Source organism: Syngnathus leptorhynchus, chromosome 19, assembly GCF_054491065.1.
Source record: "Syngnathus leptorhynchus isolate UIUO chromosome 19, UIUO_Slep, whole genome shotgun sequence".
In the NCBI taxonomy this organism is placed as follows: Eukaryota; Metazoa; Chordata; class Actinopteri; order Syngnathiformes; family Syngnathidae; genus Syngnathus; species Syngnathus leptorhynchus.
In genome coordinates this window covers 6,735,655-6,761,729 of record NC_141213.1, presented here as the reverse complement: position 1 = coordinate 6,761,729, position 26,075 = coordinate 6,735,655, and the positions used below count along the sequence as shown (strand labels likewise).

The 26,075-nt window shown below is 41.6% G+C and overlaps 4 protein-coding genes across 9 annotated transcripts; 2 read left to right on the top strand and 2 right to left on the bottom strand.

Annotated features, from left to right (window-relative positions):
• Positions 1–478: 478 nt before the first annotated feature.
• tfap2a (transcription factor AP-2 alpha) lies at positions 479–11,007 on the bottom strand. Of its 3 annotated transcripts, none has more exons than XM_085939441.1 (7): positions 10,918–11,007; positions 6,967–7,386; positions 6,052–6,103; positions 4,492–4,714; positions 3,490–3,608; positions 2,054–2,195; positions 479–1,007 (listed from the first exon to the last, which is right to left on the bottom strand). In XM_085939441.1, exons 1-7 carry the CDS (start codon positions 10,948–10,950, stop codon positions 722–724), a joined length of 1,275 nt encoding a protein of 424 aa, XP_085795567.1. In that variant the 5' UTR covers positions 10,951–11,007; the 3' UTR covers positions 479–721. The 3 variants fall into 3 exon arrangements, with proteins under 3 accessions (XP_085795567.1, XP_085795568.1, XP_085795566.1); XM_085939442.1 differs by lacking the exon at positions 10,918–11,007 and adding an exon at positions 9,623–9,673; XM_085939440.1 differs by lacking the exon at positions 10,918–11,007 and adding an exon at positions 8,504–8,861.
• A 1,852-nt stretch (positions 11,008–12,859) lies between these two features.
• tmem14ca (transmembrane protein 14Ca) lies at positions 12,860–14,174 on the top strand. The gene is made up of 5 exons (XM_085939535.1): positions 12,860–12,962; positions 13,414–13,498; positions 13,569–13,670; positions 13,740–13,827; positions 13,906–14,174. Exons 2-5 carry the CDS (start codon positions 13,423–13,425, stop codon positions 13,961–13,963), a joined length of 324 nt encoding a protein of 107 aa, XP_085795661.1. The 5' UTR covers positions 12,860–12,962; positions 13,414–13,422; the 3' UTR covers positions 13,964–14,174.
• Positions 14,033–20,178, bottom strand: mak (male germ cell-associated kinase). 4 transcript variants are annotated; one of them, XM_085939531.1, is made up of 15 exons: positions 20,078–20,178; positions 18,872–19,145; positions 18,197–18,251; positions 17,928–18,049; positions 17,533–17,612; positions 16,730–16,862; positions 16,493–16,664; positions 16,206–16,373; positions 15,885–16,127; positions 15,591–15,799; positions 15,376–15,509; positions 15,163–15,309; positions 14,933–15,052; positions 14,694–14,783; positions 14,033–14,534 (listed from the first exon to the last, which is right to left on the bottom strand). In XM_085939531.1, the coding sequence occupies exons 2-15, from the start codon at positions 18,973–18,975 to the stop codon at positions 14,374–14,376; spliced, it is 1,938 nt and encodes a 645-aa protein (XP_085795657.1). In that variant the 5' UTR covers positions 18,976–19,145; positions 20,078–20,178; the 3' UTR covers positions 14,033–14,373. The 4 variants fall into 4 exon arrangements, with proteins under 4 accessions (XP_085795657.1, XP_085795660.1, XP_085795659.1 ...); XM_085939534.1 differs by lacking the exon at positions 17,533–17,612 and adding an exon at positions 17,110–17,192; XM_085939532.1 differs by lacking the exon at positions 14,694–14,783 and having other exon boundaries at positions 14,036–14,534.
• A 721-nt stretch (positions 20,179–20,899) lies between these two features.
• Positions 20,900–25,006, top strand: plcxd2 (phosphatidylinositol-specific phospholipase C, X domain containing 2). Its single transcript, XM_085939355.1, has 8 exons — positions 20,900–21,002; positions 21,182–21,318; positions 21,392–21,511; positions 21,626–21,679; positions 21,771–21,926; positions 22,163–22,273; positions 22,768–22,898; positions 23,405–25,006. Exons 1-8 carry the CDS (start codon positions 20,900–20,902, stop codon positions 23,562–23,564), a joined length of 972 nt encoding a protein of 323 aa, XP_085795481.1. The 3' UTR covers positions 23,565–25,006.
• Positions 25,007–26,075: the final 1,069 nt, after the last annotated feature.

The following is a 26,075-nucleotide window of genomic DNA, read 5'->3' as shown; positions in this document are numbered from 1 at the left end:
CCACTAAAACAGGAGGCACCAGATAAATAAAAAAAAAGGTTTCAACAGACGCACCATATTTACAATTCCCATTAAATTACACATAAATAAATATATACATACATGAACACTGATTCCCTTATATAACCGTGAATCGTGTTGAAATTCAAAAAAAAAAAGTTCAAGTTGGTCGCTTGGAGAGAGAAGAGTTTGAAGTGATGACATGGAGCTCTGTTGACTTTCTCCAAGTTATTATTCACAATACTGATAGAAGAATTCATCCATCTTTGGGCTTCTTCTTTTCTTTTTTTTTTCTTTCTTTTTTTTGTCTCACAAAATTCAAATGGGTAGCTGGATTTCAGTCCATTGCTTGCAGCTCTTTCAAAAAAAAAAAAAAAAAAGAAGGTGGTGGGAGAACATCAGACGTCTTTTGTGAGCAAACACACCTCTTCCACACCCCGGAGCTGTTCTTTTCTTTCGTTTTTTTTTTTATAACAACAATAATAATAATAATAATAATACAGCTGCTGGAAGATTCTTGTGTGGTTTTCCCAGCGAATCCAAAAAATTGGCCATCAGACAAAAGAAAACGTGGCAAGATCAGCAAGTGGCACGGTTTTATTTATAATATTTATATTGGATGGGTGGGAGAGCCCAGACAAGAAGAGGTGGGGTGGGGGGGCAAAAAAAAAAATGGCCCCCGGGGATTTGGCCCCTTAATGGAGAGGGGGGGGGGGGGGTATCACTTTCTGTGCTTCTCGTCTTTGTCGCCTTTAGTGCCGTTATCTGAGTGACTGTTGGGGTTGTTGTTGAGGTACATTTTGTCCATGGCTTTGATGGCTTCGGTCAGATAGTTCTGCAGGGCCGTGACGGCCGCGCACAAGGCCGGCGTGCCGAAACCGTGCGAGATGAGGCTGAAGTGGGTCAAGCAGCTCTGGATACCCGGTTCCAGGATGGGCTGCGGCCGTGAGTTCCCCAACGGCGAACGGTCCTGGGACAACAGGTCCGTGAACTCCTTGCACACTTGCCTGTGGAGACATAACCGCAAATGGCCTGTTAGTATGCTAATACGTAACGTGCGCTTGTGGAAAGGAAAATGGGGGGGGGGGGCTGCACATTTCGGTAGTTAAAAAAAAAAAAAATACATGTGACCAGCCAGTCATGTGACTTGCACCTGCCTTATTTTTTACAGTTACGTTTTTATTTTGGGGGGGGGGGGTCTGTGTTAGAAAAAAAATATATTTTCTTTCAACTCAAGATCACGTGACTTAGCGACATGGCATGCTTCAACATTTTTTTATTTGGATTTACCTGCTCCTTTAAAGCGATTTTTTTTTTTTTACATCTAATTCAAAATTTCGTTGTATTTTATTTGAATGCCCCCAAACTGAATGACTATGACGTGACCTATCCCATCATTGACAAGCACCTGTTACATTATACGTATAATTGATTATTTTGGGTGTTATTTTAATTTAAATGTATTTTTGTGTGAGTTTTGGCGACAATAACAAAAAAATCTGTCAAAATACCAATGCATCTTGTGTCGTGATAAATATAAATTAATAATATTCGTTGTTATTTTTTTAAAAGCCTTTACTACATGACGTGACCTAAATGGAATATGTACATGTTTCGTTTCTTTTTTCCCCCGGTTTTAAATAAAATTTCAAAGGGCGTGTTCGATACGAATGCAAATAGATGATAACGTGACCTAGAAATGACGTTGTGACTTTGACGTGCTCTATTTTTCTACATGACTGTGGTTTTCTTTCTTTTTGTGCGTTTTATACTAAAATCACAATAACGAAATCAGCCAAAATATTTTTTCTCTCGCTCCCAAATCAAATATAAGTTGACCCATGAAACGCACACACTCTTTTTTTCAAGTTTACCACAACGCTGTTTAGAGTAATTTCAGACAATATGTATTGTTTTTATTCTGGACAAATTTTGCACCCCCACCCAAAAAAAAAAAGTTTCTGCATAATGCGTGCAGCTGGTTCTTACAGATCATACACATGTCAAGCCCCGAGCTCATTAAAGCAGAGAGAGAGAGAGAGTGCGCACTTACTTTGTAGCCAGTAACATGTTTTTTCTTTGGACTTGTTCGTTTGGGTCGGAGTGTTGACGGTTTACATATTCAGCTACTGCCTTGGCGGGGAACTCGGTCTCACATACGTAACCAAAATCCCTGGCAAGATGTACCGCTTCGCCTGACAGGAGAGATGCAAGGAGAGGGAGGAGGAAAAAAAACATAAGCTTCGATGCGTTTGGCTATGATTAAATACAGGGACATCAAATCCCACAGCAGTTCACACACAATGATCGAATTGAATCCAAAAATTGGAGCGCCTATAGGAGCAAAAAAATAAAAAAATGCAGCCCACTAAACGAAATGGACACAATGTCAAATGACTATAATATCCGGCGGTGCCGCCGCGAGAACACGTTCATGTGAAGGAGAACAATACTGGATTGAAATATAGACGGAGTGTCCTATTAGGCACCGTGTCATCGATTAGCAATAAAAATCCAGAAGCCATTGGCACACAGGTGAGCGCTCGAATCTCACGTTCGCTTCACATATTTGACCCGTTTTAATTTAATCTCACTTTTTAGTGCCCTCCAAGTCATTGCTTTCAATTTCCTGCAGCACTTCCCGCCCCAAAGCCTTAACTCCACGCAAACATGCGTCTCTTCGCATCAAATCTGTACTCAAGTCTAGCCGACTTGTTTCCGTGCTTTTAAGCAGCGTTTGAATGAGAGCAAAACTAACATTTTCTTTCTCCAAAATCCTCGCTTGAAATACAAACAAAACGATGAATATTGCATTAGTTTCTGCAACAATGATTAACAGGGACCAACTGAGCATCACCTCTTCCAAACTCACAGTACACCGCTGAATAATGAGGTCTGCAAAGCACCGTGCAATTTGCTCAATAAACATCTTCCCAAATACGCAGTGAATATTTGAACATGTGTGCGACGCAACTGCGGAGAAGTGCCATTCAAACGAGACGTTATTAATGTTTGGAGCAATAAATCAATTGACTTTTCGTCCACGTGGTGAAATGGCTTCAGCGGCACCCAATAAAAAAGCAGCACCCAATAATTAACACGACAAACGGAGTCACCCCCTCCGCGCGTAAAAGTAGGCCAGCCGTGGACCTATACGCGGCGCGGCGGGGCTGTTGCAAGGGACACAGAAAAGCCACGAGAATTACCAGCACTTTCCACGCACGCACATTCTCACACACACACACACACACACACACACACACACACACACACACACACACACACACACACACACACACACACACACACACACGCACACACACGCACACACACACACCCTTCATGCTTTATTACTTGCAAGGCAAAGTCGCTTCACATTACACGCATGAGCGCATATGCTGATTTCCAACACAGAGCGAGAAAAAGAGGAAAGGCTAGGGGGGGCACCACCTGGTATCGCGTTATAAAACGTGATTTGCTGCAGCTCACCTTCTACTAGTGACGTCAGCAAGGTGACGTTGGCTGCCTTGCGTCTGCCCGCAGGTAGATTTAAGCCGATTTTATCCAGTTTCTCCCTCAAGGATCTCCCTCCATTCTTAGACTTGGCCCTGGAACAATAAAATAGAGCACACGTTCAGCGCGGTGGAATTTTGTGAGTAAGTGAGTGGGCTAATCTGTGAACAGAGCCCCCACACACTCATCTTTAGCAATATGCAAATATTCCAAAAATGTCCAAATGCTTTCTGAAATGAAGCGTCAATTTTTCTTGAGTCCAGAATCCCAAATCTGTTCTTGATCATATGTTCTAAAAATAGTTGTGGCATGCGTTAAGAAGACAGCGACTGCTATTTGGGTCAATTTGACTCAATTATTTGGTTGTTTATCTACAAAACGTTTTGCACAAAACCACCCAAAGAAAACAAAAAGTGGCCCATTTTTTATCTATATTTATTCAAATTAATTTCAGATCTGTTTTGTCACAGTTGTGGGATGTGTGTCGTGGCACCATATGATGTGAGTAAATTTGGCTTTCTAATTTAGCTTTTCAAACTCGAAAATTTGAGAAACCCGTCATTAATAAACACCCAAAAGAGCTTGGTGTCTCACTGGCAGACACACTGTGCAAAAATGAATAAATAAAGCCCTAGTTAATAGGCAGCTCTATTACAGGCTGCAGCACTTCAGTAGACAGTTCACCAGAGACCAATGTTTTCATGTGTAATGCCTTCAGTGGGCCTATAGAGCTGAACCTCCATTAATTTGAGAGAAGGGGAGAGAGAGCGAGAGAGGGTGAAGTTAATATGGAATTTAACACACACCCCTCCTGCTTTAAATGCGGCAGCAAGGTGTCATGCTTGGTCGATTTTAATTATTCTTGGTATAGGGCAGAGAGGGGGAGAGAGAGAGAGAGAGAGAGAGAGAGAGAGAGAGAGCAAGAGAGAGACAGACAGACAGAGAGGGAGTACAGTACGTATCATACTTTTTCCTCACCTCCTAAGCACGCCGCCTAGCAGTGAAGCGTTGAGGCATTCAGGCGGCGAGAGGCGTCTCTGTACCTCGGCCACCGTCACCTTGTATTTGGACGTGGAACTGAGCAGAGACAAGCGACCCGGAACCGAACAGAACACCTCGTTCGGGTTGACCACCCCGCCGAAGAGTCCATCCTTGTTGATGGGGATGCCGGAGACGTTGTTCTTGGATAAAGACACCGGACCTAGAGGGAAGGAGGGGAGGGAGGTTAAAAGGGGGGAGGGTGGGGGTGAATTTGTGCTCAGTGAATTTCATGCAATGCAAAGCCTTAACTAAATGAGATGGGAGGTTAGAGTAGCACATGTGGATACTCTCAGCAGCTTTGCCACGCCAAAAGAAAATCTGCATTTTTAAAAATGCCAATTTGAAGTCAAGGCACACAATCACGGCACTTTTATCATCATCAGCATGCCGATATAAATATCTATGATATGCAATACATATTTTCAATCCCTGACTGTAAGAGAAATAGGGTGTTTGGTGGGCGCTGCTCGACTGGCCTTCACGCTGTTTCGGTGCGCAGTAACCGGAGACAAAGAGGGACTGTGCGCTCTTTTGGATGGATCAGTTGTGACATTAATGGCTCAGGGGAGCCTAATAGAGACAATAGGAGTCAAACCAACTCTTGAGATTACACATTTAAGAAGCCAATTATCATGTTGCAGATAAAGAGCATGGAATCAAAACAATAGTGATAATAATGCAGTAGCAAAATAAATAGGGTGATATCTGAAAACGCTGCTGGTGAGCGCCAATTGGTCCTGACAGAACGTATTAACAATAAAAGACCCCCTTCGCTGTATCACATGCATAGTATGTATAAAAGAGCCGGCGTAATCCAACTAAATTGGCTTTAAACCAGATTTCAAAACGCTTGTGATTATAGCAAAGTGCATTTTCATGGCCCTCTTTTTTTCCCCTTTCCAAGCGACACGCTCTCATCCTCCACGCAGCAGGCCCAATGCATGCGCTCCATCCACCGTCACCGACTTCCATTTTGAGCATTTGGACCGTGCAGCGTGATTGCCTGCCGCTGTATTGGGCTTCCACCAAGCAGCCAATCCGCTGGCCATTAATACAGCGCCGGGCCTCACAAAGCCCACCAGCCCCTCTCAACTCATGTGCGCGCATGATGTGAAACGCTGACAGTAAATTCCATCAGCGAGAAAGACGAAGAGGAGGAGGAGGAGGAGGGGAAGGGGGTTAGGTGCAACCCAGTTTGATGCACTTGGAAAGCATGTAATGAAAAATAGGCTAGCGCATATTAGGATCAGTCAGGCATTACTGCATTGAGTTCTCTCGAGCAGAATTTTCTGTGTGTGTGTGTGTGTGTGTGTGTGTGTGTGTGTGTGTGTGTGTGTGTGTGTGTGTGTGTGTGTGTGTGTGTGTGTGTGTGTGTGTGTGTGTGTGTGTGTGTGTGTGTGTGTGTGAGTGCGTGCGTGTGCGTCTGCGTGTGCGTGTGCGTGTGCGTGTGTAAACTTGCAGAAACACGCATGATCTATCTCGGAGGAAATTGCTTACCTTTTTTAATTACAGTCTGGTCGGGAATGTGAATTCCTTGATCCTCAACAGGCTGTGACAGAAATGCACAAAAAGAGCACATTTAGGCACAAAGGCGTAAAACATACATCAGCCACGCAAACGCGATTACACAAACACGGATCATACCCGTTTATTATTATTGCGCACCTTGCAGTGTTGTTTTTTTTGTTGTTATAAATAGCTCACGCGTATTCTATTTTGAAGGCATATAATAGTGCAAGACAATGTCAGACTTAAATAACGACTCCGTGTCGCCCCATAATCCTGACCTAATTCCGCCCTCTCATCACACACACGCAGATAAACGCACACACTCATAAGGCAACTTCAAATCTAGATTGAATAGTAATTACGACAGCAGCCTATTAAAGGCCTATGAACTAATTAGAAGATTTTTGGTGTTTGTTTCCGATTAAAGACCCCCTCTCCGTGAGAATCGGGGCTACGGACCGTTTTAACACGTGTTAAATCATTGCAGCATTTTGTATTATTAAAATAAAAAGAATTCATATTAAGCATTTTAAGCAGAACAACCTAATAAACGAAACACATTGTGTAGCTATTTTGTTTTGATCTTTATAATCTTCACATTTAACGGGGATTAAGGTTTACGTTTTTTCCCCCAAAATAATGAATAAAGATTAACTCCCATTAGCAAATAATATGGAGAAATTGTTGAAATAATTTTTGCCGTATTAAGCGCGCACTTTTCCATAATGATCAGAAAATGATGTCACTCGCACATCAATTTACGTTAATTGTTTCATAATATGCGTTGCTAAACAAAAGTCTTTTTTTTTTAAAGCAAAATAAATGATTTAATGATGACGGCGCAATTTCTTGTACGCGATTGTGATACCAGTTTGGCACCTGAATTGAGCAAAAGAAGCTTACCTGGACATCTTCTAAAGAGTGAGGTATTCCATGGATTTGGATAGAGTCCGACAGTCCCGTGTCAATGCCGTGGCCGGACGGTAGGAGCACCTCCCTGCGGTAGTCCCGACACAGCTGGTGGGGCAGGCTGCGGTGCTGGTGCAGCAGGCCGCTCTCCTGCCCTTGCCTCTGGCCGGGCCAGCCCGGGTGCTGCGGTTGCGGCTGGGCGTGCAAGGAGTTGAGGGAATAGGGGTCGTTGACGTGCGAGTAAGGGTCCTGAGACTGCGGATAGATGGGCTGGTAGGGTGGGGGGAAATACGGGGGCTGGAAGTCTGAATTGGGCGTGTGGGAGAGCGGCGGCGCGCTCGTGTAGGGACTCTGGCCCACGCCGCCCAGCTGAGGTAGCCTCGCCGTCCCGTTGCTGGTGCCGTCGTGGCGGTCCTGCATGGGGCGGGAGATGCATACAAATCAATCCTCAAAATACATTTTACAATCATTCCAATAATCTTACTCTTTGTCGCTTTAAGCAAGGCCCGAGTGCACAAATCATTCACTATTTATGTCCAAAAAAATCTCAAGATTTTTTTAATACGCATTTTCAAAATTACGCATGCACATATTTGCGCATGCACTTCCCTATACTGACAATTAGAAAACAACCATATTATTACTGTGCGCACTCAATTCGTCAAATTTGACAAGCCAAGGTTCCAGCAACTTACCATAGCGGAAAAACTGTGCACTAACATCTTAGAATGTTTTTGAAAAATATATAACTTCAAAAACAAGTCTTGGAGCTGAGAGAAAGGCGATTTACCCCCTCCAAAAAAAAAAATCCCCCCCAGAAAAAAAAGACTCCCTTGCAAAAGATCGCGATGGCCCCGCAGATCAGATACGTGCCCCAGCAAGAGAGCGATAATCCATTAGAAATAATAAATTACATCCCCGTTGCGCTTCATTTGGATCTAATAAAAATAAAAGCATTCAAGGACGTTGGAGGATTTAAGATAGGACCCCGATCAAAAAGAAAAAAGTTTCTCTTCTCTTCTCTTTCCTTCCCTGCTATCACGATGCTGCTGTCCCCTCGCTCGATCTCATATTAGCCGTTTCTTGATTTTTTCCTCCCTGCTGGACTCCTAACAGAGCCCGGCCATGGCGCACCAGCAGTGTCGGAGCACTTCAACAATAAAAAAAATACAGATACATAAAGGAAGGGTGGGGGCGCCAGAAAGAATAGTCGGAAGTGGTGCGTGGAGCGGAGGACGCAAGTCAGGGGCACAAAGTCTGCGCTTAAATGACGTCCATTGAAAGGAGGAATCAGAATATCTAATCAGAGAGAGAGAGAGCGAGAGAGAGCGAAAGAGGGGGGGGAGCAAGGAGGGAGTTGAGAGAGAGCGAGAGACAAAAAGAGGGACATTCACTCTCCTCTGACGAATCACAACGAGAGGCTAGTGAAGCGAGGGGAGGGGGTTTAAAAGGGTCCCAGGCCAAAGCATAAAAAAAAAAAAAAGATGTGGACGAGAAGAAAGAACGAAAGAAAGATAGTGTGTGTATGCACCTCTGAGGACGACGATATGCCAGCTCGGACCAATTCATTTTTGTCTCCAGACCTTTTGTTTTCCACCTCAGACCCTGACACATCCTCCATGGATCCAATTAATCCACTGGGTACTCAAAAAAATAATAAAAGAAATAAATAAAAATATAAAAATAATATAAAAATAGCACCCAAAAAATCTTCTGAGACCAGATCGCACGGCTTCCCCGACCAGTCACGCATTTTTTCAAATCCCGCATGTTTTTGCGATATTTGCCATAAAGAAGAAAAGAATACTCAAAACAATCACGACGTAAAGGCAAAGGTGGTTAGACGCTTCTTGTTTTCTATTCGAAGAGCTAGCTGCCTGTCCCGTCAAACCTTGTGTGCTCTGAAAACAAGTCCAACTGGCTTCTCCAGTCCAAAACAAGTCCTTGATATTACTGTCTAACTTTGTCCATGGCCACAACAGCAGAAGCAGCAGCAGCAGCAGAAGCAGCTGCCACTTAGTCCCAAACACATCTACATGTTCTCCAGCAGCAGCATAATCTCACGACTCAAATTGCACACGTTAAAACACAATTTAATCACTGAATACAAGAAGCCGTTTTGCAAAACACCTGCCGAGTAGAAGTCCAAATCATTATTTAAATTCCATCCAATGGTCGGTGAACACTTGTCATTTTATTATTATCACGTGTTATTTAAGATTAGGGGTACATTTTTCCAGGAACTAGGAATATGACAAAACATGCGTTCAAAAAAAATTTGTTGGTCATAGGCCTGTGTTTGAAAAATGACGTTTAATGTAGAATATGGAAAAATAAAAGAAAGCTAATTTGGAACAGCATGTATAATTACTGTTTTTGTATAATGACAATAATTTATTATTATGATTATTATTATTATGATTATCATTATGATTATTATTATTATTATTATTATTATTTTGTAGTAGTAGTAGTTGTAGTAGTAGTAGTAGTAGTAGTGTTGATTAACACTTGCTTCCCCTTGTCAAAAGTATTGACAATTTAAATTTAAATAACAATACAACACTAAAGTCTAATAATAAACCTACGGCATTAATTTTAAATATAGATCAACGAAAAATGTATGAATTGATGAAGAGGAGTCCCTTACCTCGCAATCTTCATATTTAATGTTATCAGTTAATTTCCAGAGCATTTTCATGGGACGCTGAGGTGACTATTGAGTCAAGGTGTCGCCCAGTTTTTGCACTCAGTCAACTGTGCTCCCCGCTCAGCTCCAAAAGTACTTTTTATTGAGCGCTCGCCTGCTTTTGCCTTTCCCTGTCTTGCGCTCTGAGGTCTCCCTCTAATGGTGAAAGTGGAGGGCTGGAGTTACTCCGCAATAACGACTGGCTCTCATTATCATATCAACTGCGATTCACCCACCATTCGCAGACTAACGCGCGCGCGCGTGCACGTCCACGGAAGTATTCATGCAACATTCCTGGACATTGCACAGGTATATAAACAACAACAAAAATGAGAATGCAACTTTTGGGGGTTTGGGTGCGCGCGCATGGGGACGAGGGGTGGCGGGGGGTCTGTGAAAATATAGCTAAAGTTGTTAGGGGCAGCACGTCTTATGCATGTAGCAGCCAACACACTTTGTTGTCCGTCTTTCTTTTTCCAAGTGTTATTTTAATCCCATTGAGAGCGCAGACCTTGTGAGGCTATTCTTGTACTGTTATGGTAAAAAGGCTGAACATTTACAGGCGGCTCTACAGGTCCTCGCAGTACCTGTGTGGGTTATTTTTTGGGGGAGGGAGCGCAAGGGGGTGTCAATAATTAACACAACAACATGCTCTCGTTTCATGTGAATGAGCGGATAAATGCAGCCTGGCTCGGCCCTGTCGCCGGCCCCCGCGCCCTCCGCCCTGCGCCCTGCGCCCGCCCTAGGATCATAGGTGAGCAGACAGGTCGCCCGCCACTCTCGCAAGGCGTTGGCCCGTTTCAAATCTGGATTAACATTTTTTTCGGGTGGAGGACCCCCCCCCCCTGTCACCTCTTTTTTTTAACTTGTTATTAATGAGACAAAGAGCAACGAAACTGGCTGACAATGACAGCATGTGAGTGTCTTTTAGGATCGGAAACTTACACCATCATACATTATTTTGCCTGTACGTACTAAAAACTTGTAAATCCCACAATGTACTTAAACATGCCATGTTATGTGCAAGCAGATTTAGATGTTAAATAATATAAGTCCCAATATAGTACTTAAAATCAAAAGAAATATGTTAGCTATTAATAAAGTCAACCGCATCAGGCTGCAAAATACAATATATGCTGTCAGTAATGGAGACAACACAGTCAAAAGCGTAAAACGCCATCTAACAACAAGTCGACACTTGTGACACTTTTCGCACATTCAGCGGAGCTTTGTCTTCAAGCAGAAGAAGTACATACCTGCCATTCCCCAATTTTGCCCATAATTGACATGCTTTTCCTTCTTTGTCTTCTTCGTTCCTTGCTTTGTTTTGGTCCAACCGGCCGAGTCGTGAGCCTCCGGTCTCAAAGTAAAACCTTTTACTTTTTTTCTACCTGGACCAGATCGTCTCACCTGGCCTAGGGAGGGAGGGGGGGGGGGGGGGGGGGGGTGGACGGTGCGGGGCAACCTGTGAACGCATGCGCACTGGAGCGGGTGTGGACAAGAAGGAGCGATCAACTATATACGCGGATTGATGTGGGACGCCTCCTGAACAGAAAACACGGACATATAAGTAGATCATATATATATCACAGTTAAAATGCTTTATGTTATCGCCTAATATAATTTTTAAATTGTAAAACATTTATTAAATGAGGGATAACAATTTATTTCATCCATTCCTTTTTCACGCGCGCGTGACTGAGTGAAAGGCGGCCGAGGTACACTCTGGACCAGTCACCAACAACTCACTGTAATAATGACTTATTTCATTTTTACATTCCTTTGGGTTTGTAATCTACATGACTAAAACTTTTATTAGTAATTAATTTATTTGGGTATAAATATAGGCCTACGATTTTGTGCACTGTTTAGAAGAGAATATATAAGAAGTTAAAAACTCAAACGGTAAACATTGTTGGCTCCTGCACTTCTGCCGTGTCGTCATTATTTATTTAGCCACTGTTTATTTCTAATACGTAGACTGCCTCAAGCCAACGGTGAGTGAGCTCCCACCCCCTTGTCTTCTTTTCGCGCATGTAAATGTGCGTGCGTTCGTGCGTGCGCGCATAAACACGCGCGCGCACGCACACACACACACAAGCTGGCACGTGGATGCTCATACTCCAAACTTTAAATTATATTTATTATAATAGTAGTCTTAATTATTCAATGCATTTTACGCTTCTCTGTTGTACTGCATATTTATTCCGTCTTGTACCTGCACGTCCCACTCGCTCTTATATATATTATACAGGCTACGCTGTTTTTATTTAATATAAGACATTTTAACAGCTGAACTCATCGGGCAAAAACTAAATGTGGTGAATATTGTTTTAAAACTAGAGGAGATGGCGACTGTATTTTATTTTCTTAACTAGCTCAATTTGAATATCCAGCCAGTTTGTCTGGAGCTTGTTATTCACCAGGCCCGAGGCTTATGATGTCCTAAACCTGCAAGCTGTCTTTAAGCGTCACAAAGTGTACCTCGGCCACTGCTCATTAACATTGAAATGATTATTACAGCGGCAATGGAAACAATAATTTTGTATTTATTAATTTACTGTTTAATATGTTTGCGGTTGTTATTGAATTGTTTTGGTGCCTTTTTTAATTTGATTATTGTCACCGATATGACTGACTGTACGTGTCAGACATGTTTTCTATATTTATAAAAAAAAGGAAAAATATTTTTGAATTGACACATTATATCTAAATGTACTAAATCGTCCACCTTTTTGAATACATGTCATGCCTTTTCAGCACAAATTGTATTGAGCGAATGTGTGTGAACCTAGTGTGCGTAAATTGTGGTGTTCTTACGCCACCCTTCGATAGAAAAGCATGAGGCACTGAAGCGGCACTTAAATGCAACTTAGTTTTATCCTTTGGCGCCATCTTGCGCTTAAATATAAATGTGCAGTTTACGCCCCCCAAAAATAATAAAACAAGCAAACATGTTGGATGTTTTTTTGCAAAAAGGGCATAGGTAATTCTAACCAAAAATCAAATTATACATGAATGAGTAGGATTTACAATTATTATGAGTTATAGAGGATCAGAAAATATAACAAATAATTATTATTCAAAAGTTTGGCAAAACAGAAGGAATGGGTTAAATTTAGATGTCTAAATAGGGGATGGGGTAGACAAAAAAGGATCCAGTATTGCAGTGTTTTATAGGCTTTGCATGAAAAAACACCATTTCCCATCATACATTTCGCCAAAGCTTTGTGTAACTACAATTAGTTTCCGGTAGAAAACAAGGAACAGGCAACAACAGAGGACAAACCAGACAAGCAAGGTTGTGTTTTCTTTTTCTGGGGGAGTCTTACATATTATTTGAATTGACTCTATGGTCTTCAAAGTGTCACGCTAACTCGCTTAGTTTGTAAACGTGCATTGCTTTTTTTAAATATGTGAAACAATTAAAATGCGTATTGCACATTGGTTTGTCGTGACAGTTGGTCTTATCTCTGCAGCCAGACGCATGAAAAGTAAAACTGTGCGCTTTGTCATCGTGTAATGTCGTTTGCACATGTTTTAATTCTTTTATGTTTAGCTATTTAAATATTAAATACTTGCATCTGTGAGTTTTTGTGCTATAATGAGGAATGCATGTAAATTCATCCAGTTGATTGAGGCAAATGGCTGCCCTGGACAAGTTTTATTCCTTATCAAACCGGTTCCATGTTTATTTTGTTGGTATTTTGTCCCCTTTTAAATGTCATCCAATTGAACATTGGTACTGACAGGTTTCAAACATGTCTGTGGATTGGGTGGGATATGGATATGCAGCCCTGGTGGCATCCGGGGGAGTCATCGGCTATGTGAAAGCAGGTATGTCCTCCACGTCCGGGATGTCAGATGCAGGTGCAGGTGCTGAGCTCTTCTGTGTGGCTTCTTTCAGGCAGTGTTCCCTCCCTGGCTGCCGGACTTCTCTTTGGGGGTCTCGCAGGTGTTGGCGCCTATCAGATCTCCAATGACCCCAGTAATATTTGGCTGTCTCTAGGTAAGGATTTATTCTTATTGTGTTGCCTTTTTCATTTTCACATTGATCATGCATTGTGGTGTGTTCCAGCTACATCAGGTGCACTGACAGGTGTCATGGGAAAAAGGTTCTATGGCTCCAGGAAATTCATGCCTGCCGGCCTAATGGCGGGTGCAAGGTACTTTTGCACCGTTGCGTGACTTGTTTGATTTGTGGACTGTCAAAGTGACCCGATTTTATTGCTTTGCGTTCCAAGTCTTCTGATGGTGGGGAAACTCAGCATGGTGCTTCTAAACAAACCTCAGCAGTCCTGATGAGGAGAACCATCACTTACGCACAGTCAGAAAAATGAAGCATTTGCTTTAATTAGTCTTATTTTCTGCAAAAAAATATTGTATGCATCCTGTAGACATAAAATATGAATTCAGTTCAATGCTTCATTTCTTGAAGTATGAATTACATTGTATGCTAAACTCATTTTGTACCAAACAAAAAAGATTGAAATAAAGCATCAAATTCCATATAGATGTTAGTGATTTTCTTTTTTTTATAATCACTATTTATTTGTTTGTATAAAACATATACAAAACAATGAACAAACATGACATAAATTGATGCCTACATATTATCTGACATTACAGTACAGACTAGGTGAATGAAATCGGAGGCAACATCATTAAAGTAGAAACAATACTTGATATTACTCAACCTTCCTTTCACCCTGCTACCGATTTCCGCCATATTTTGAAGTCCAGTCGACTCTGCCGTGGACCGGCTGGACAGCGGGAACTCTGGACATGAGATTCCCAGTTTTCCCCAGAACTGAGTAGCTGCTGCCTTTTACCACCTGAGTTCTTTCTGTCCTCCTCTTCCAACCATTGTAATCTGGAAGAAAAACAATCAGTGTTTTAGACATGGAGTCAAATAATTGTCAGATACATTTAGCGCAAATGAAGTACGACTCAGGTAAGTCCTGTCTATTTACGCAAAACTATACATCTATGTCCAAGTGAATCACAGCCGCTGTTTAGAAAATCACAATACCTTCGTTAGTTTCACTCAAAGATGAGAGGGATTTTGGTTTTGAACATTTCGTTTGGTCTTTTTTAATTTCAGGGGAAGAGGAAGAATTGACTGGAAGAAAGAGAAATGAGGAGAAAGATTTCAAGTGAGTTCAAATCTGCATGCACATGCTTAGAAAGAAAAATGTGGAAATTAGATGAAAGAAGGAGGTTTCTGTCAAGTCTGTCTGTTGGACAGAAACACCCGAGAGGATTGTTTACCCGTGTGATGGCCGGCTAAAGGAGCGAGCTGGATCCTCTGTCCCACGGAGCCGACCTCTTTCTTTTGTAAAGAAGGGATGTAGCCGGCGGATAAGTTATACTTGGTGCTCACAAAATGACCTGAAAAGGAAGGAAGGAAGGAAAAACGATGATCTCTCCATTACACCAACCGGAGAAAACTTAATTGTTACAAATGTTACATTCTCATTTGTGTCCTGAAGACTTCTCACCTGGATTGGCTCTGTTGACGGGTAATCCTGCTCCAATGGGAACAATTGTCTTGTTTACAGTGTTTGAAGAGTTCTCCCACAAGTCCCGTAACGTCATACCGCTCAGCGCCTTATCTCCTGACATTGCCTGTGTCTTGCCGATCAAACCTTGAAAAACAAACATCTGCCACATTAGACTGTCGCACCATTCACAGTGAAGCAGTCAAGTCTTACCAGGTAGGTATCTGGACTGGCTCAGGTAATGCTGGCGCGCCGCAGATCCTGGCACATTGGGCTCCACTGGAGCGACCTTAATATGGTTAGGTAGTTTTGTAATAGCGCTGAAGGAATACAGAGGTTTATCTTCTCTGTATGATTAAAACAGGGAAATTTGCATTTGTAAATATCTCTAGAGCTGGACAATCTGCGTCTTAAGTTTCTGCACATACTGTGGCCGAAGTTTGTTTGAGTTCCTCTCCTCCTCTGAATTTCCCAAACTTGGTTTCTTTGAGTGAGAAGCAGCCATGTCTGATTGATCAAGATCATCCAAGCTGTCTGATGTCCCGACGACCGTCTGGCCCCAGCGGCGTCTTCCGTTCTTCACCGCGCCCTGTCCACCTGGATCAATTTTGTTTTCATTGCCCACCGATGCCGCTTCCTGGGGGCAGCCAGTCATAGTCAAGTATCACGCTCGGGATGAATGCATTCGTCGGAGATTACAATTCAAGTTCAAAGGGACTCACGACACGGTTGATGCCACCGGGTTTATTCGAAGCTTGAGGCAGGACGATTTGCTGCAGAGGCTGCTGGGTGCGTTGGGGAGATGATTCGGAGGCTTTGACCTCCGAGGAGGACTGTTTGGGCTCCACCCGAGAATCGGAGACCTGTTTCTGGATAGTTTGTCGGGCTTGGACCTTCTTGGCTTCTTGGCTGTGAGGAGGGGGACCCAAGACCTGTCCGACCTGGAAGTATGGATAACGTAGGGCCTAGCCAGAGAGCACACAGATCCAGATTCCATCAATACAGTGATGTAATATTTGGTTTGGGACGCTTTGTGTGTTTACCTGTACAGCGGTGGGTCGTTTTTTGGGATCCCATTGAAGCAGGTCCTTCATCAGATTAATGGCCTCTCTGCTGGCATTGGGAATAAGCGTCTTCAAGGGGGTCGGCACACATTGAGGGAAGCGGAAGTTCATAGCTGAAGCCAGGTGGTAGCCCTCTGGCCACTCCATCTTATCAAAAGAACAATAAAATAGTATTATTATAGTTATTTGATCTGTCTTCACACCGCCCATGATTCAATGTATGATGAAGTATTTTTGTTTGATTAAATTGTGCATATTTGTCTCACCTTCTTGACAGTACCTAGGACTTGGCAGATCTTGAAAATCTCATCCACTTCACTGTTCCCGGGGAAAAGAGGCCTGAGTGTGTACAGTTCTGCCATGATGCATCCCACGGCCCACAAGTCGATAGGAGAACTGTAAGTAGATGACCTGAGCAGAACCTCTGGTGCTCGGTACCTAGGCAGAAAAAGCAATCGGTTAAATACAAGAGAGAATGTTTGACTACAAACACGAGCTCTCACCATCTTGTGGACACATAGTCGGTATAGGGAGGTTTTGATCGGATCTCCCGAGCCAGGCCAAAATCTGCTATTTTGACCAGTTCTGGGCCCATGCACAATAGATTTTCTGGCTTCATGTCTCGGTGGAAGAAACCTGGAATCAATATTTTACATGATGTAATAGTCGTTGAGATATGCAGATACTACATGAGCAAAGATACCTGGACAAAAAGTCAAATATGGGTGCTGAGATCAAATGTCAAAATAGGAAAATGCTGATTGTTGCTGTAAAATTTCAATATAGTATTTTGTCCAGTTCTTTTTTTTCATTCTAACAAATACAACTCAACTAGTCCTTCTACTGACAGAAGAGGAAGTGGCGCCAGAGTAAGGCTACTTACCATGCTTATGCACAAAAGCCAAACCAGCTAATACTTGGAACATGATGTTCCTAAGTTCATTCTCTGAGAACATTTTATTCTCTCTAACATCAGGCCAAAGACAGGAAAAGCAAGACAAACAAAACAAAAAGACCAAAGTCAAGAAAGGGACATGCAAACTAGATGTGTGAATGTACAATTTGTACAGTTGTATTTTTTGTTCGACTGTCAAAAAGAATCCACCAACTAGTTTAATAGAAATAGGCAAGAGATGCGTCAATCCAAACGGCGATGGTGACTTCATAAACTACAAGATTCCACCCAGTAATCAAACATTTTACCTGGTCAAAAATCCATATTTGGGGAATTTATCATTTCCCATTAAAGTCTAAGAGGGGAATCTTATAGTGTGAGGCCACTCATTTGGAACTGCAAAACACCTACCATGTTTGTGAATAAATGATAGACCTTGTAATATCTGAAAGCTTATGTTTCTTATCACTGATTCGGGGAATAATTTCCTTCTGTAAACAGAAGATTCAAAGAAATTCCCATAAGTCAGGCTCGTGGCAATCGTTGTATGAAACATTTCATTTTGGAATCTTACAAGTCAAATGTGGGGGTTATGTTCATGTGCAGCCAAATGAATTACATTTTTGCGAGGAGCATTTAGAAAGATACATGGTTATAAAAATTGGCGAAAAGGCAATTTCTAATTTTAGTATTGCCAAATTATTTGTCTTTGCAGGCTACATAAAATGACGTGGCGGGCCGTCTCTGGCCCCCGGGCCTTGTGTTTGACACCTATGTTCTCCTGGCATTGTAATATGTTTCCTTACCTGTCCTTCATAAGCTGATAGAGATTCTCCTTCATGTATTCAAATACAAAGTACAGATGATCATTCTCTCTGATAACTTCCTTCAACTTGACAACATTTGCATGGTTCAGCTTCTTCAGTGACTGGCAAATAGAAAGCAGTAATCCTAATGTTACCTAATGACCATATAGCCAGGTTACAGTCAGTACTAGTGGTACCGGTATTGGTGACTATTCATAAAAATAAAAAATAAAGTGGTATCAAACATCCCCATTAAAAAACGTTCTTACCTTGACCTCTCTTAGGTTTATACATTCCTCCCATGAATAAAACTTCCTCTTCATTCTGTGAAAAATAGTTGTGAATATTTGAATACTTTCAGCTGAACAAGGTAGATGAAATATTAGAAACACATTAAATCACATCATTTGATATTGCCATTCAAAATTTAGGTCGAATTCCTGCATAGATGAATAGCATGATTTGAAGGATAACAATACCCAAGATATCAAATATTCTAATTGAACATATGCATATGCTAATCTTCCATGTAAAGTAGAGGTTGTGTTTCGTAATGCTATTTATATGAAAACACCTTAGCTCCCGTTAACACGGCACTCAAGAGAATATCATAATCTCCTTATAGATTTGCTGGCTGCCCTTTCCACCATGTCAGCAAAGTGACACACCCTCCTCCCCTCGACTTTCACTCCCTTTCACCACCATGCATGTATTGTCTTACATAGTAACCAAACAGTCAAGCTACGGACACATGCTTGGGTTGCTCATGTATTATTGAACCCCGCTGAAACAAAGACATACAAACATTTTGGTTACCCCTGTTGATAGGCAAAAATAACATGAGGCCAAGAATCAAAAGTACCATTTGTTTCAAAACATGTATTTCCCAATCAACTGGCGACATCATTTTTATTTCATACATCTGAGTTAAAAAGCATCCTTACCTTTTAATAGCAACAAGTTCTCCCGATTCGTTGCTTCTTCCCATCAGCACGCTGCCGTAAGTTCCGTCACCTAACTGCTTCAGGGTGGTGTAACGGTTCATCATTTCTTCAAATGATGTTATCAGCTTTTCAAAAAGCTCCCTTATTCTTCCAAGAGAGTCTGTCTGTACTTTTCCAAAGAAGTGATTTAAATGAGGCTAAGCTCTGTGATTCAAAACTCATCTTGGAGGGTTGGGGTGTCACCACTCGTCGTTAGCAGTCCGCCATGGCAAGCCTACGCAGATTGTTCAGAAATACATTTAATGATCAACTACGAAAGAATAATTCCCACAATGTGATTTGTTTTTGTTGGAAAAGTAGCTTCCTGTTTTTTTGGTCCCAGTGACAATGGTGTCGCACCTTAGGTGGATGACGTGGCGAGCTCTCAGCAGATTAGGCCAACAGGGATGTAGATAAGATGTTATATCACCGTCTGTCTCACGCTAAACTGCTACTATAATTTGCATAAGCTTTATTACAGTAGAAGAAATTTAGAATGTAAGTCAACTCTGGTCTGGTCAATGTGAGTTAGAATTGAGCAAAGCAACCAGGTACAACATTTATAGAATGAACCCAGTAAAAGGCCAATTATAGTTTGTATTTCTTTTGAAATACAAACATGTACTGTAACACTGACTTTATTCTCTCGGAATTTGATAGCATTTGAAAAAATAGATTTAGTTGTATTTCATTCCTATTCTATTTAATTTTTTTTATCAAAATTAAGAACACTGTGACTATTCAGGAAGGACAGCTGGAGGACAGATGGCCTGCACTCCACTCCACCCTCACATACGGCACCTGTTGTTAGCAGGATTTAAGAGAATTAAAATGTATCTATGTCCCTTGATAGTAGGTGGCTCATCAAGGTCAATTGTTCTGCAAAACGCACACGGAAAGACATCGATGGCCAATTCTGTATAAAAAAAAACAAAAAACGAAAAAAAAACGATTGCTCTACTCTATTACGACAGGTTGCAGATGGAGCAAATACTTTTACTCAGAGTCCTGTACCTTAACGATTGTGTTCCTAAACTGAAATTAAAAATCGATTACCGTTTAGCAGAGGATGATAAAAAATAAAATGTGGTTGGCATGTGGGGTTTTGCCAGCTCTTCTAGTCATCCAACAAATCCAGCTTTCCACAAAGAAATGTTGTAAACTTACCTTTTTTATGAAAGCCTTTTCTGGTTTTCTGCTTGTTGTCTCTTTCTTTCCGTAGAATTCACGCAGCGTCTCGCATTTGCCATAAGACCTTTGTGCGTGTGTGTGCGTGTGTGAGCATGCGCGCGTGTTTTTCTCTGCGTGCGTGCGTGCGTCTGTATGCGAGGGCGCTCTCCATGGTAACGATAACACACTACTTCCGCCATAACAGCTCAATGCATCGTGGGACTTGTTGTCTTTAACATATTTGTGCCCTGACGTAAAAATACCTGACACAATTCGATTTTAATTGGAAGAAGATCAATATTTGATTGAATCGTCATGTGTATATGAATATGCTTGCTTGAAAGAAAGAAAGAAAGAAAGAAAGAAAGAAAGAAAGAAAGAAAGAAAGAAAGAAAGAAAGAAAGAAAGAAAGAAAGAAAGAAAGAAAGAAAGAAAGAAAGAAAGAAAGAAAGAAAGAAAGAAAGAAAGAAAGAAAGAAAGAAAGAAAGAAAGAAAGAAAGAAAGAAAGACAATGAGCATGCACAAGAGTTGTCCTGCCTCAGGGTGGTCTTTACGTCCTGGGATAAGAGACAGCTGGGTGTCAGGGGATAATGAGTGGAATGTCCTCCTAAGAGGATTAGTAAAGGTCGTTAACGTGCAACACCACTACCAATGAAACCAGAACTTGTTCCAGTGACCAGTCAGCAGAAAGCACATTTAGCATTGCAAGATGGTGTCTAGTGACTACTGATGGCTGGAGGGGGCACGTTCCACGCTTGGCACCTGCATTGCAGAGCGCTTTCCTGAAGAGCCTTTTGGGGGTTTTTGGACAACGGCGGCATGAAGACTCGACCTGCTGGGATCGGGAACGCTAACGCCGACTGGATGGGCTCGTTGCCCTCCAAACTTATTGTCATGCCACTCAAACACCTTGCAGTTCCAGGTGAGCCCTCCCACCTCAATGTATCCGGAATGACCTAGTTGTTTAAAACATGCAAACGCCACATGGACACTCGAGCCCAAATTCAAATCCATGACAAGAACCAGATAGTAATTTATATTTGGACTAATCAGCAAATAACTAATATTGGCATGCCCCTTTTTCATTTTTTTTCCCTCCAGGGTCTCATGACTCATTCACCTATTGGGTGGATGTTCGTGCTCCAGTAGGTCCTGATCAAAAGGTCTATGTCAAGTACCTGGCTACCATGTTTAGTGTTTTAGCCAAAAAGGTGATGGTGAAGTGGTCCATGACACAGGTACGCAATCTACATTTCAGCTTGGATTCTCTCACGGCGGAGGGTCACTCTATGCTCTGATATATTTCCGCAGAACCTGTCATTTAAGGAACAACTGGATGCAGGTATTCGCTACTTTGATCTCAGGGTCTCTTCAAAACCAGGCTTACCGGGGCTGGACATTTTCTTCATCCATGGTCTGTTTGGACACAAGGTGGGCAAAGGAGACATTTGACGTCGCACACCCAGATGCACATGTGCCTTCTTTTTCATCTGACAATAGTTTCGACAAGATTTTGAGTATGAAATGTTTTCCCTGTTTTAAAAGGTGATAGATGGTCTTATAGAAATCAACTCCTTCTTGTGCAGGCACAGGAAAGAGGTAAAGTTTTGATTTTTATATTTATCACTATCTTCAAAAACGTGGTAAATGGTGCCAGTTTAGTAGGTCAGTGAATTGATGTTTGACACAGGTAATCTTCTTGGACTTCAACCACTACTATGCCATGGGGTCAGCCCACCATGAATACCTCATCAAAATGCTTCAGGAAGTGTTTGGAAGTAAGCTTTGTAAGAACTGTGATGTGGAGACCATCACACTGGACTACCTGTGGAAAAACAAATATCAGGTCAGGTCCTCACTACATCAGTATTTATATGGAGTGATATATTTCGTTGGCAAGGGTGCAAAGCAGAAGAAAAGAGCGTTGTACAATAATTGGCAGCAGGGGGCAGTATTGTCAGATTTGATTTATTCCAATGATATCCAATCTGGTGTAGTCCTTGATTTCTATAAAAGAGGACCATCGTTGTGTCAAGTGCTAACATCTTATTATCATTGAAAGACAGGAATTGATTCTTGCAGGTGATTGTTTTCTACCATCATCCATCAGCTCAGGGCGTCCCTGTCTTGTGGCCTGGTAACAAGATCCCCGCACCATGGGCAAACACAACTAATCCAAGCAAGCTCATCCAGGTAAAGTGTCTCATTATTGATAAAGTCATGTGAATTTTGTTCATACAATATTGTACGTTGTTTTTAACTTTACCCCATTACGAATCATCATGAATGAAGGAAAATGCTCACAAAAAAAAAACATCCTAAAAAACTGCTAGATCAACAATCGAGGAAATGTTTGGCATTCCAGTTTACTGTTTTTGTTACAAAATCTCCATTTCTGGGGCAGTCCATGAATCTAGAATGACTTGTATTAATTTCTCCTTGGCTAGATATTGCCACGTCTTTAATTTCAATTCAAATTGTTCTTATTTATATCTGGCTCAGTTGTCTCAGGGAACATCAGCCACATTCCTAACTTATTAAAAGAGCAACTGAAGCGAGCACTGAGTGACAGGCGAAGCAAAGCTCCTTCTTGGGAAGAAATTGTGAGCATACTTGAGACTTGATGTGGGGCTGCCGCCTTCTTCTTTTTCATCTGAATTTGCTTCCATTTCCATTTTTCTGCTTAGTTCCTGGAAAGCACGCTGAAGCAAAGAGCCAAGCAGGGCTCGTTCCACGTGTCCCAGGCCATCCTCACACCTCGGGTCAACACTGTGGCCAAGGGTCTGGTTTGGGGGCTACGGAATTACTTGGTGGAAAAGTAAGTGGTTTTGTCATCAAATTGGATATTTAAGGCCAGCACTTTTTTTTTCTGACTGAGAAATTTCTTTGACTGAATTAATGTCACTAATGTGCATAGTCACTAATGCTTAAAGGAGACGTATCATGGAAAATGCACTTATTTTGTTTTATATTCATCAGTCCATGGGAATACTCGTAAAAATCAGTTGGAGCGCTAATCCTTCTAGTATTCACATTTTAAAGGAAAAAGTCAGTCACGTTGAGGGACCGAACCCCCACCGACGGATGCTCGAGTGAGACAAGAGTTCTAATTTGGCACCTCTGAGGAAACAAGATTGTTTATCGCATTTAGACAAACACACTGGCTTCCTGCCTTTGTTCTGCCGGCCAAATAGTTGAGAGAAAAGGGCGTCTGACATGCAGCATTCCCGCTTGTGAAGGGAGTGGATGTTTTCAACAGGTTTCATTCATCCACACCATGAAATCAACATGATCTGATGTAATCCCTCTTTTTCTTTGAACCAGAAACCTTCCTACCATCATGTCCTGGGTGGAGGTTCAGAGACCAGGGTCGGACGGGGTCAACATCATTACCTCTGACTTTGTGGAGCTCACTGACTTTGCCAACGTTGTCATCAGACTCAACAACTTGCTGTTGTCTGAAAAAGAACATAAAGTGAGATGACAACAAGTGGACAAAGGTGTGTCGCTTTATAGCGCTTGCTTGCTATTGTTCATTCATTGTGGCTGTTGTTATTGTTCTTGGAATAGCCTATTCTGCAGTTTAGAGACGGATGAGGTGTCGGTTATCATCACAAAATATATCCACCTGGCAAAAAAAGCCATCTTGTTTTGTATAGATTGTGCAGGTGTGCCAAATGTTGAGGCCTGTGTTTGTATTAAGGATCGGCATAATAATAGATTTATTAATTGCTGAAAATTCCATAGATATGTGGAGCTGATTTTCACTTACTGACCACTTCAAACAAAATTTAACATGATCCCCTTCCGTTAAACTTCACAATTTGCAAAATGAATAATTCATTGGCAGAAATAAGTCCAATTGATGTTTCTTTGAATGCTTTAGCAGTAGTCTGGAAAAAAAAAAAAAGAACCGTCATTTTTTTTTTTTTACTGCCACCTTGTGCACTAAAGTTAGCGTTCGTAACCATGAAACTAAAAGAGGCTTTGTGGCTCTTCTACGCTTAAACAAGAAGTGTATACAGTTAAACCTTGAGGGAGGAAATGTAGGGTTAAGGTTCACACAATGCATATAAATCACATGCAATGTATACATGGACAGTATTTATGTTAGTGTTATAAAATAAGCTTTGGTTAAATATTTGAATTGACACTAATGCCTGGCTCATGACAATAATAGATAGAAGAGTCTGAACGTGTGTATTTATACAAGTGTGTTGTTGGCTCACTTATTACAAATAGTGGCAGTCTTCATTCCTGTGGTCTGAGCAGGGAAATACACAGGAAAGGGATTCCAGGAATTCTGATAGGAAGGAAGAAGTAAAAAGAAGAAATCAAAGATTTGCCTTGAGGGGCAATTCCCAACAGCTGTTTTCCCCGTCAGTGGAAAGAACAGAAAGTTCCCGAGCGCTTTCATATCAGCGCTGCCCGTCACCTCTTATGGCCGAACCATGAATGCAGTCACCGGCAAAAGCATTTTAATTGCCGAGTAATTACGCATTCCACGCCAGGCAAGTGGGAGTGGAAAAGGAGCAGCTCGGATTGATGATGAGCATTCCACTGTTGTTTACATTGGTCCTTGCTCACACTTTTTTTTTCTTCCTAGTATCTTCTCATGTTTTGAAAAAAGCATGAGCTCCCAGTAGTGGACACTCTAAAGTTGCTTCATCAAAATGTAAAATAACTGTATGTTCAATGTGGCAGCTGCTTGGTAAAATAAATTGTTTGATATTTTGGCTATTTCTGATTCTGTGGTTATCATCACAACTTCAGAAAAATGAAAAAAATCAACAACCATGAAATGAAATGATATCACCATTACTTTTCAGAGACACCATGTTTGTTTGTCTGATGGCTGGTCGGATGAAACCAGTAAGCATCCCTCAAACTATGATTTATGTCTTGTTCTTCTAACGTGGCACTGATGCTGAACTCACATTTTTGCATTTCATCGAGAATAATGTCACCCATGTGGCGTAAACTCGTGTGTGTTACAATAAAACAAAAAACACCGCACACTTGGAAGGATGTCTGCTGTGTCAAGCCACCACGTTTAACATCACTTTGCGAGCAAACCGCTCATACCTTCATGGTGCCAACTGATGTCACATCTAGGACACACACATTTGTTCTCATGGTTGCTGCGGTATTTCAACAGCTGGGAAAACAAACAAGACTGTAGCTAATAAAGATTTGCTCAAAATAGTATTGACGTTGCATCATCATATTTTTAGCCAAAAGAAATTCAACATTATGATCATTTGAAAACTACTGTAGAAAGAAGAGTACTCAAACTACAGAATTAATCGGACATCCCACTGAGAGGAAACATTTTTCAAAGGCTTTGGATTTTATTTTAACACATATGGACATAAAAATGCGGTTGAAGAAAATGGTCTAAAACTGGATTGGTTTTCAATCATGGGTTGGGACTGCTTCCTAAGGAAAAAAAAAAATCACCACAGCTCCCGCCGAGCCTCCCGAGGTCACATGAAAATTGTGAAAGTCGTTCAGAAATGCTGTCCAACGTTACCATGTGTGTTTTTGTGGGTGATGTCAGCTCATTATGGAAACACTTGAAACTCAATTAAGATGAACTGCAAGAAATATCATACTGACGGCTTTTTGCTTGATCTAAAATGTTTGCTTTTACCATAACACTTTCTTGTAATTATCTAGTTATTTAATTTCACAGACAGGACAGAAAGGAACAAAGAAAATTGAGGAAGGTTGTACAATAGTAGTGCTTATGATAAAATGCATGCTATGTCCCCAAAATTGTATGTTCCTAAATGACCTTGATATAATCTATTGTAGGGGATGCATTCCAAGAGTACCAAGAGATGTTTAAGGTTTTGTTTTTGGGTTTGTGGGAGTACATTTTTTTCAGACGAGGTTTATCATTTTGGACCCACAATAACACTTATCTCATTTTGCAGCCTAAAGCCACTCCTGCGTGACTTGTGAATATTGTGGTAGTCCCAAATGCCTCGTG